Source organism: Nicotiana attenuata, unplaced genomic scaffold (genome assembly GCF_001879085.1).
Source record: "Nicotiana attenuata strain UT unplaced genomic scaffold, NIATTr2, whole genome shotgun sequence".
Taxonomy (NCBI): Eukaryota; Viridiplantae; Streptophyta; class Magnoliopsida; order Solanales; family Solanaceae; genus Nicotiana; species Nicotiana attenuata.
Window position 1 is genome coordinate 258,730 of NW_017671052.1, and position 12,138 is coordinate 270,867.

A 12,138-nucleotide genomic window follows, 5' to 3' on the forward strand; every position below is an offset into this window, starting at 1 on the left:
TATCGTTGATCTGGGAGATCAACGGTCAGGATTAAAACGGGTAGGTGGGTTCCGGGTTTGGATAAGGGTTAATAGGGTATGGGTCGGGTGATTTGGGTGTGAAATTGGGCTGGAAAGGAGTCCAATTTTGTCTATAATTGAAAGCCAAATTTGGATGTTATTTAAATAGCCAATTTTCCCCTATTTAATTTATAAATAATAATAGGTAATTTCTGGAAAATAAATTAAGGTGAAAAAATGATTTAAAATACATAATTAACAAGTTAAAAATACAGGGTCCAATTTTATGCATATAAAACATAATTATATCTTAAAATGAGCTAACATGCAATTATATGCAATTTAGCTTTGAAATACTAAATGTAATTGTAAAAATATATAAAAATTACCTTAGCCATATTTTGGCATAAATATAGAAATTCAATAGATGAATTATCAAAACAATAATTTTGAAAATAATTATTGGGGTTTTTATGGATAAAAAGGGAGAAAATAAATCAATTTAAACCCTTAAAATTATGGGAAAAATAATGAAAGCCTTGTGCATGCCTATATGCATATATATGCTATTTTGAAGGCTTGTATGCCTATTTAAAATTATATATAGGGGAAAATTAGGTGTCAACAATCAAGATAGTGAAGAACACTTAGTTTAAACACTGAAAAGTTAGAAAAACCTTTGAAGAAAGTCTGGGACGAACCCTAAATTCAGAAAGAGTGAATAAAATCGAAGAAATTAACTAGAAAAAAAAAAGATTTTCAAAGGAAAATACCCAATAATACTCGAATCCTTTCAAATCTACAAAGATCTGAACGGATTCGAATGGTAGTGAAACTAGGGTTTTCAGAAAACAATAGAGATAAAGAAACTCGGTCTAAAACCCATAAATTCAAACTAAAATAGGAGGAGATCCATACGCACAAACGAAAATGGCCCTAGACGGGCCCATAAACCAGTTTTGGGCAAAAACTCAAGTTCAATCTCCTTGACATTCTTTTAAGGATCCATGTAATCGAACAACCAAGAGGTGTAGAAGGCCGACACACAGACACTCTATAGACGGGAGTATTTTGACCGGACGGCGATTAGGTTTAGGGTGTGATTGAGAGAGAAGCGGAGGGGCTAAGGAACGAAGGCAGCGGAATCAGAGAGAATAAGGGGGTTGGGGCTTTGGTTAGGCTTAATTATGGTAAGGGTTAATGTAGACAGTTGATCTAAAAGATCAACGGCCACAATTGAAGATGGGTTATTGGGTCGGGTAGGCATATTTGGGCCTGGGGATGAATTAGGTTAAGTTTTAAAAGGGGTTGGGCTGGTTTAGGTCCGAAAATTAAAGGAATTAAAAGGGTTATTTGTCAAATAACCAATTAATTAATAAAATAATTTGTAAAAATAATTAACAGATTATAAAACAATGATTTTTGTGCATAAAAAATATTTTAAAACAATCACTCAATATTCAAAAAGATACAAAAAGCTATTTATAATTTTCTGGTAAAATAATGTAATAATGCATACATAGGCTATAACTGCAAAGTCATTGTAGTTATAACCCTAAAATGCAAATGTGGCTATCTGTGAAATAATTAAAGCTTAGTATAAATATAAATAGTAGAATTAGGTCATAAAAATGGTTATAAAGCCATTTGTAATAAAATTAGTAATTATTTATATAATAAAATATTGGGATAAATTAATTAAAATCCTTAAAAATGCAGAAATTATAGAGAAATATTAATTGATGCTAATGCATTATTTTGAAGGTACATATGCATTTTAATAATATTATAGAAAAAATTGGGTATCAATAGCTGCTAGGTACCAAATTATTATTTTCGCCATGATTGCCAGACTCAGCGTCAACATTCACGTGAGTAGACTGAGAGTTCGACATTTTTGGGCTGACATGAGATTAAGACTTAAAAGAATAAGCGTAATATAGGGTGTGTTATGGAGATTCGTATCAAATCACCACTATTATCTTTAGTCCCACAGTGGGCGCCAAACTGTTTATCCCTAAATCGGATAACAATTAAATTTGTACGTGATTTTAAGGATATGTGATTTGATTCAACAAAAATAATCAAGAATATTAGATAAATAAGTTAAAGATGAAATAAACGATCAAACCAATTGTAATGTTATGACCAAGCCCGAACTTAGATTGAATAGTGGCCTCGTCCTCGATTGGACCCTCGGTTCGAGCCCAGCTGTGAATGAAGAACAGAACAATTAAATAAGAACTTTAGCAATAACTAAAAGGCAGAAAAGTAAACTTTACTGCTTTGATTTGCGTGTTACAGTGTGTCTTACAAAAAGAAAAACTTCCCCTTTATATGGTAGGAGAGTTTCATCTATAGTATAAATCTAAAAAGGGTAAAAATCTCCCTTTCTCGTTTATTACTGATCCATAATCAACATCGAGCGAGATTCGCGCCGTGATTTCTAGTTAGGTGTGGAAATCATTGCCCTCTATCCGTCGTGCGTAACCGTTTACCGTGTTTTTCGAGAACACGCTCTGGGCCCGGGGTGCGTTGCTTTATCATACCCGATAATGAACGCATCGTTAACCTTTCATGGATCTCGATACGAAGGGCTCCCAGCCTCGATTTCAATCTCGTTCGTCAATGTTCTTCTTCCGTTTTCTTCACTAGAAAATCGGGGTATGCATTATCCCCGATTTTACCTGTATATAGTACGCAAACTTTACTTCCTACCTTATAAAGATTGGGAAGTTGTTTTCGATAGATTCTGAGCAAAACCTAAACCTAAAAATTTAAATTTTGGATCCGCCTATGAAAGAGGTTATGCTGGAGTTTTTTATGATGGTTCTTACTTGTGCATTTTCTTCATTTGTGGTCATTTTCTTGATACTTATAAAACACTAATAATTGCATGTTACAAACGACAAACTGGTAAAGACTTTGAAAATTTCTGCACGAAACATATATAAAATTTAGATTACCATGCATATCTTCGAAGATTTTGCCAAGTAGTTTTTTATTTACAAAATGACGCCCTCCGAAAACTATTTTAATTTTAGTTATCACAGCTGTTTAAGCAAAATATTTGATTATCATATATAGTCGAACACTGGGACTTAAAAGGGATCGTTTCCTATAAAATCTATGCGAGATGACTTGAAATTGCAGTTAGGTCAATACATATTTTCAAAACTATGGTTACATCTATTGCCCCGGATATATTTATACTAGTATATATAATTATAGCGAGAGACTGAATAGGGAAGTGTTTATAGTGAGCTGCTTCTTTAAGTCAAGATGTCTTTATGTTTTCTTACACAGTCAACGGCAGTTTCAAGATTTGAAATCTATTGGTTTGAAATTTTAGAACAACGATTTCAAGTATTATATGAATTTGCTATTCTAGGACAATGACCTTAAGTACTAATAATTGAATTAAAAATTTAATATTTATTTATATTTTATAAATTTATTAAGACATACGGTTTTGGGTCAAAACGGTTGCGTGCGGCCGAACCCATGTATGATACTCTATATCTGCCCTTGAATGACAGTGTAAAACACATGTATTTATTAGTACCATTATATTAACTGGTGCACAGAATAATAAATCTGCATTGAGTGAAAATCAACTATGTCTGTAATTTTATCTACTATAACAATAATGTCACAAAATTATTCTTTGTCATATTAATATAAAAGCACATTAAACTATTAAAGTAAATGAACTTTTGCCCGTTGTAATAATAATACTATTATTTTACTAATCTTCGTATTACATCAGAGTAAACTGAACTTTACACACTATAACGTTACTATTTCGATTCGATTTGAACTTTATGGCATACATTGCACCTAAATAAACTTTTTGTAATCCTAGATGGATTTTCAAAATTTTGCTTGCTCAGTGACATTTTGAATCAATTGTGTCAAATTGAAGTAAGAGGAACCCCCTTCCTCAACAGCCCTTTTTGCCAATTCTCCCAACTTTTTAGCTCTTTTTCTTCTCATTTCAGCTTCCTCTTCTTCACCAAATGCTTCTTCAATTACCTTCTTAATATCATCTTTACTCACTTGTGCTCCCACTTTCTCTTCCTCACCAAACATCACAGGATTCTCAATCCCAGCCCTTACTCCTGTCTTTAGTACATTCACTATTAGTCTCTCATTGCAAAATTGCTCGGCAAACATTGGCCAAGTGATCATCGGCACGCCAGCTGTTATTCCTTCAAGACTCGAATTCCATCCACAATGTGTCAAGAATCCGCCAACTGAAGCGTGAGACACTATTAGTACTTGTGGTGCCCAACCATGGATTAAAATTCCTTGCCCTTTAACTCTTTCCTCAAAATTTTCTTCCACTAGCCATTTTTGGAATTCATCTGACATGTGTCTAACAACCCAAATAAAGGGTCGTCTCGACGATTCTAAACCAATCCCAAGCTCTATCATTTGTTGTGTTGGAAGCCGCGATAGGCTTCCGAGACATACAAAGAGTACAGAGTTTTCTTCCCAAGAATCTAGCCATTTTAGGCATTGGTGTTCATCTATTGAAGCCTTGTTTCCTCTTTCAGCTTTGTCTTGTTTCTCTATATTGCATAAAGAAACAGGGCCAATGGTCCAAATTTTCTTTTCTTTGGCATTTTTCAATCCCTTGACATATTCTTGTTCTAAATCCTCAAAACTATTCACTACTATCCCATAAGCTTCATCCTCTGCTTTCTTCATTTGATCCCCTAATTCTTTCCAATATGAATCTCTTTGCCTAACAATACTTGCAAGCTGAACTTTGTTTAGTTCAATTTTGTCATGTAATCCAGGCACTTGAAAATACTCTTTATCAGACTCTATATTTTCCAACTCTTTCCAACCTCTCAAATTATGTAAACACAATAAAGAGAAACAACACATCCCATGAAAAACAATCCTAGGGACATTAAATTTTTGTGCAACGTTAGTAGTCCAAGGGAAACACATATCAGATATTAAACAATTTGGCGATGGATTCAATTCTTGCAACAAGTCTTCCACTTGGGGTTGAAGTCTTTTCGTTGCATCGAAAAACTTCATTCCCAAATCCATAGATGGAAGCATGTCAAAATTTTCACACCCTTCAGGTAGTCCTGACTCTAAGCTTGGAAAATAGAGGTGAATTACTTGAATCTTTAGTCCTGACTCTATAGCGCGATCAACGACTGTCTTGAATCTAGTGGCATTTAAGTGTGTAGTAAGGATTGTGATTTTAACTCCTCGCTGTGCTAATAACCGTGCAATGTCAATCATAGGGATAGTGTGACCTTGTGCCATGAAAGGGAATAACACAAAATGTGGCTGAATTGTGAGAACAGCCATTCTTTGATACCTTGCTAGTAAAATATTAGTCAATAGATCAGAGAATTTTTGGTATCTCTTAATATGGTTTCAACTTTGCTTGTTTTATACTACATGTTTTATTGTCAATTGATGATGTAAGCGCAGACATAAGCATATTCAACTTTATCTTTAAGTGTGGTGTGTGGTTGAAAGGGCAACCCCGACGTACAAAGCATCCCGTATTTATGTCGGATCTGAGAAAAGGGCCGCATTCCAAGAGGTGTGATGTAGACAGCATACCTAATGCAAGTATTAGTGAATGTTTCTACGACTCGAACCCGTAATCTACATTTCACACACGAAGATAACTTCATTGTTTCTCCAAGGCTCCTTCAAAGCAGACAATCATATTCAGCATTAATATCTTAAGTGTGGTGTGTGGTTGAAGGGAAGCTCCGGTGCACAAAGTTTTCCGTATTTATGTCGGGTTTGAAGAAGGGATCATACTCCAAGAGGTAAAATGTATAGACAGCCTACCATAATGCAAGCATTGATGGATGTTTTTACGACTCGAACCCGTAACCTACATGTCACACACGAAGACAACTTTATTATTGCTCCGAGCTCCCTTTAAAGCAGACATAAGCATATTCGGCATTATCTCAAGTGTAGTGTGTGGTTGGCAGTGTGAAATTGGATTTGTGAGGATGAAGTTTACTCGTTAGTCACATGTTTTATGAAGTTAGGCATGGGATTTTCCATCATTTTATAACGACAAAATGAAGCTTCTGATTCTTACAATCATGAACAAGCTTCTAGAGACATTGCTGTAGTTTTGTATTTTATTTTATTTTAAAAACACCAGATAAGATTAAATATACAAGATAGATAGTTCAGAATATCAATATGAATCGTTCATTTCTATGAGGTGGTAAGAAACCAATGTCATACCAAACACGTACGTATAGTAATTAAACACATTGAGAGCTTCGAAATTGTCTTCAATATGTTTTGTAATTGTGAAGTTTGTGTCGTATTAACAAAGGTAATGTCATATAAGATAACTCAAATGACATGAAATTAACATAATGGATACAAGGAATGAATATCCATTTGGCACCAAGAAGTCTATTCTTCTAGAAAGAATTAGCCATCTTTATAACGAACCTCAATACACTTTTGCTACGTTTTATATAGCAGTGTTTGATTGAGCATAGAGTTTAAAAAAAAAATATTTGGTACATATCGAAATGTTACTGTTAGAGATGTAGTTTTCGAAAAATGTCATGATAGTTTTTGTAATTATAAGAGCATTATCGTTAAGGGTAAAATGAAAAGCTAAAATTAAAATAGAATAAAATATAATAAGTAATTGTTTTTGGAACATGCTAAACAGAACACGTGCCAATTTCACAGTGTAGCGATGCATTTCGTTATGGGCTTTTTTTACTTTTAACTCGCGCTAGAAACTATTTACTTTTGATAGCCAAAAAAGTGTATAAAATTTGTATAATTTTATATATAACATACGGATTTTTTCCGGCTATTAATTTAAAAGCGGCTATACACGTCATTTTCCTTTTTGTTATTGGAAGGATATATGGTGACAAAATCAGACTGATGGTGATGAAAGGTCCACATATAAACTTATAGGAATGACTGAGAAATCTGATCATCACTTCTCTTATTATTTCTTGAGAGTTCAAAGCCAAAAATCCTCTCTGGAATGTTTTATGTCATCTTCTAGCTACTTGCGTAAGAGCCTAAAGTAAGGAAATAGTAGTGGTTAGCAAATGATCCAGGCACTGAGGTATTTCTTTTTTTGTCTGTTAATTCTAGGATAAGTTATCTCAGAATTAAAAATAATATCGAAATAATTTATACGTGTTATAGGATGGAACAATAATTCCAAGATAAGTTATTCTAGGAAAAAACAGTAGAATTGGTAATCGCAGGATTAATACAACATACTATCAAACAGTCAATGAGAACTAATACAAAGATAACTAATCTCAACATAATTAATCCCAGCATAGCTAATTCTAGCATAACTTGTCTTCAAACAAAACAACCCGTAATGTATAATCTAAATCAGCCTCTGGCTATAATGTTTAGGAAATAGAGTAGAATTATTGGATGCTTTCCTCTACTGCACCTAGTGGTGGCAAAATGGTTAAAAGAAAATAGTTAACCTCCAATATTATTCACTTAAAAATATGTTGGATAATGAACATTTTAAAAACGGATCAAATACGGATAAGAACGATATTATCCATTTAGAAAACGGACAATCAATGGATAGCTAATGAGTTTAACTTTTATATTTTTGTAAAGTCTCAAATTGGGGGTTCCTCAAGTTTGGGAGACTAGGAATTCTTCCAAAAGTGATCATATTCAAGAAGTCATGGATAATATGGTTACTTATATTATCCGTCGGTTAACCCATTTTTTATCCGTATTAAATATGGATCGGTTCGGATAATTTATCCATTTTTTTTTATTACCTGCTTTTGATCCGTCCCATATCCGACATGACCCGACCGTTTGCCACCTTAGCTGCACCAAATGACTGTTTGGAATCTGCTGGCCATGATCAAAAGAGTGGAAAGGATGCTGGCGCAGGGATCATTTGGCCTTTAACCATGAATAGAAGCAGTTGAGATAAGGGTGCTATGCCTATGGATATTATTACATATAGAGGTCTGGGATCTGATTTGGTAAATATATTATCAGCTTTACTTGTTCTGCAAACGTAATATTGAAGATTGTAGTGAAGTTGTGGACATGGTACTTTCAGGCAATTGGACAAATTTGAGTTGAAGTAAAAAAAAAAAAAAAAAAAAAAAAAAGAGTATTTTGAAGATAAAATTGAAAAAAGGTGTTTGGACTTGAGCTGAACTTGGAAAAAAGATTTATGAAATGTAAAGAATTGCTAGTGTAAATCTGCACCTTTAACTATTATTTCAATATTTCACTTGAAATCGGAAATCTTACAATCAAACTAATATTTGCAAATAATAAATATGGCAAAATACAAAATTAGCCGGTCTAAAACTAATTGAATTCGCTATAGTGATTTCTTCTAGTCTAAATATCTAATTGCCAATGTAATTGTTTTACTAATAATGCATTTGAACACATCCTACTAGTACAATGCATTTGATCATCTCCTGTAGAGTTTAAAGAACAAACGCATAAAATTGCTTCCAAGGAAATTTTATGAAGCCTTATTGCGACACAACTTTTGGAGCTCCAGGCTAAGCCTAATCGATGTAGAACAAAGATCCCGGGCAAAGATCATTTTTAGCCCGCGCACGAAATTATTTATATTCAATAACCGTAAAAGTATATAAAATTTGTATATTTATATATGACATATAAAAATGTACATAGATACAAAAATATATATTTTTCAGCTATTATTTTAAAAGTGGTTATACAATATTATTTTCGCAGCAATTAATATAATGGCACACTAAGCCAAGTAATGTCAAAGCAAAAAAGACATTGAGAAAAGTATATATGAATAAATACATATATATACTTCAAGTTTAACATGTGTTGCCCCTCGCTCGCCTTATAGGTAACACTTTTGACCTACCTTTAAAGATTTGCCATTTTCAAGGTCATTAAGTATAATTTCTTGTTGTTAAACGGTCTAGTCATCATGGTTCTGCAGCAATGGCCCAACTCCCAAGTAAACATATTGAGCTTTTAGGGCCTCATTCTATGCGTTAAATTTCGGGATTTTTATACATTTAGTCTGTCAGATTTTATTTGTTATTTACTTTTTTAGTCGGTATATATAGGTTAATTAATGATTTTACACAAGTATATATATATCATATATGGATTATGCATATATTATTTTTAATTTAAGTGATTGGGTAGACAGATATTTATGATAATTCTTCTTAAATTTCGTGTGTGCACAAAGGCCTATTAATAATTTGTACGAAAGGTGATGCAAGAGCAGGAAGATGCAGAATTAGCGACTGACGTGGCAAGTTAGTTAGGAACTGTTAGAGTTAGTTATAACTGTCAATAACTGTCACTGTGAAGGGATCGAGTGAGCTGTTTATGTGAGCTTTGTGTGAGTTATTTTAGTTTTATAAATACATTGTAATCAAGCTAATAACATTCACTCAAAAATAAGATCCCATTCTACTTCTCTTCTCTATTCTTCTTCTTAGTTAAAGTCTCGGAAGTTCCCAGTTTGCTGCCAGTGTTATTCAAGCTAAGCTCCTAGTTCAATCTTCTCATTTTTAGTTCTTTATTGCATCATTTGGTATCAGAGCCGGTGTTTCTCGACGTTAACATGGATAGAGATAAGAATCAAGATAAACTTATAGAAAGTAGGGAGGGCAAATTCTCAGAAATCCAAGACCAAGTGCAGAAATTGATGGAGGGCTTGACTAGTATGAATGTCCGGAATGCACAAATTGGTAAAAAAATTCTTGAGATTAAGGAGGCAATTGGGATTATCAGGCAACAAGACAGAAGAACAACAACTTCATTTGAAGGAGAATCAGCTAGTCTTGCTCATATGGGTCAATCTAAAGATGTGCAAACCAAATCTGCTCCAACTGGTAATAGTTCTTTCACTCGATATTCTCAACTCGATTTTCCTAGATTTTCTGAATATGACTTGGAATCATGATTGTATTAGGTGGATCATGTTTTTTCTATGGAAGAAATTGCTTTTGAAGAAAGGGTTAAGGTTGCTTGTACTCCATTTTGATGGGGATGCCATTATGTGGCATAGATCATATATGAAATCCATAAATAGTGATACGTTTTCCACTTGGACAGAATATGTTTTAGCTTTACATGATATCTTTGGGGAAGGGTTTGAAGATCCTATGGAAGCTATTAAAATCTGAAGTAGACAGATTCTATGAAGGATTATCAAACCGACTTTAATAAGCTGATTAATAAAAAAAATTTGTCGACTGAGAATGCCATTAGTTTTTTCTTAGATTGACTGAAACCAGAACTTAATAAGGCTGTTAAGATTCAAGCACCTAGAATACTTATGCAAACCTACAAAATTGCTAGACCGCAAGCAGGTATTTTTGAAGCACAAGCTCAGTCATGGGGCCTTAAACCTGTTAGCAGATCACATAATTCCCTCCTACCTACCCCCAGCATGTTAAACCCCATAATTCCCCAAAGATTCCTTTACCAAACTCAACATACAAGAAACCCCCTGAACCTAATTCCAATGTACCTGGTAGATCTTCTGGTAACAATTATGGTAGAAGACTATCTGCTGCTGAGATGGATGAAAAAAAAGCTCAAGGACTGTGTTTTTTCTGTAATGAAAAATACGTGCAAGTTTATAAACTGCAGATCAAGGAAGCAATTATTTCTAGTGGATATAGTGGACGATGATACAAAAGGTGATGATCAGTCTATGGAGTTAGTACACAAGATTTTAAATGGGAGTGATAAGTTTATGACTATCTCCTTACAGGCATTAGCTGGTGTCAGTGGCTATCAAACTATTAGAGCGACGGGCTATCATGAGAAGAGTCCTCTACATGTATTGATTAACACTGGTGTGTGGGTCAAAATAACACCATGAGAAGGATCCTCAAATTATTATTTAAGATAATCCAAGAAGCCACCTCAGACATGGCCGAGGAGTCTAAGAGAGCCGCGATCAAGACACCAATGAGGATCAAGGTCGAGAAGTCGAGGAGAGCCGCGGTTACTTCTATCCATGAGGATCAAGGTCTAGGAGTCGAGGAGAGCAGTGGTTAGTGTTATCCATGAAGGTTATGGTCGGGTACCGACGATAGAGCTGTAATAACTAGTTTTCATAATAGAATTCGGGAGGGAATATTCTTATGAATATTCCTTACATTTGTACTATTAGGGTTTTTTGGAAAGAGATCCCATATAAATAGAAAAAAAAGAGGCACGCGAAACTCATTTTGCAAGAACACCACTTAGAAAAAGATCTATACTTCACTCAATACAAGACTTTTTTTTACAAAGATTCTTGCCAGATCCGAAGAACTCTCAATTGTTTGAGAATCTATTGTTCAATCATTGTCAGGTGGAAGGTTTATTTTGTTCCACCTTTTGCTGATTAAATTATTCATCTTAATTACGTGAGTGCCATGATGTTGTCATTTATTGTGTATCATACATATTGTTACCGTTCTTGATAGTAAAAAGCATTTATTACATATAATCATTATTGCCTCCAAGAACGCTTCTCAATAACTTTTATGATATCAAGATCTGAGGAAATTATTCTTAATTAAAATTAACCTATGGTTAACTGAAATTAATTATTTCAACCAAGATTTATATTTTTGGGTTAAACAATTTGGCGTCGTCTGTGCAGATTTCTTAGTTAAACCATTAGTCTCCTCTAGATCTATAACTGACATCGGTCACTACGTCACAAAGCCCAAGATCTCCTCTCTTTCATTAAGAAAAAACGGTAATTAACCGAGAAGAAAGGGTGAGGATAACAAGTGACTTACCGACCAACCTCATAACCGTCCTCAACGAGAGCTGTGAAACAGCTGGTGAGGATACGATGCCAAACGCGTCCCCTAGGAGATATGGGTCGCCACCCTCGCATTGCAGCATAACAAACCTCATGGTAAAGGAGCCTTTACGTCTACGGAGAAAGGGGCACACACAGTAGTCAAAAAGCTTCTCGAGGCGTGGTTGACTGACACATTGACGAGTATCCTCAACAAACCCACCCCAGACTCAACTACAGAAACTGCAGGGACTGTCACAATACATCAAATGGACGAGCAGTGCAATCAGCGACCTCGTCCAACGACAGGTATAACTCACAATATCATTGATAAT

The 12,138-nt window shown here is 34.4% G+C and overlaps 1 protein-coding gene across 1 annotated transcript; it reads right to left on the reverse strand.

Moving 5' to 3' along the window:
* Nucleotides 1-3,705: 3,705 nt before the first annotated feature.
* LOC109205540 (UDP-glycosyltransferase 73C3-like) lies at nucleotides 3,706-5,389 on the reverse strand. The gene has a single exon (XM_019368250.1). The coding sequence runs from the start codon at nucleotides 5,335-5,337 to the stop codon at nucleotides 3,874-3,876; it is 1,464 nt and encodes a 487-aa protein (XP_019223795.1). The 5' UTR covers nucleotides 5,338-5,389; the 3' UTR covers nucleotides 3,706-3,873.
* Between the last annotated feature and the right edge of the window lie 6,749 nt (nucleotides 5,390-12,138).

Excerpts from the sequence above, each read along its gene's own strand:
- LOC109205540 (XM_019368250.1), bottom strand. The coding sequence starts at position 5,337 with ATGGCTGTTCTCACAATTCAGCCACATTTTGTGTTATTCCCTTTCATG.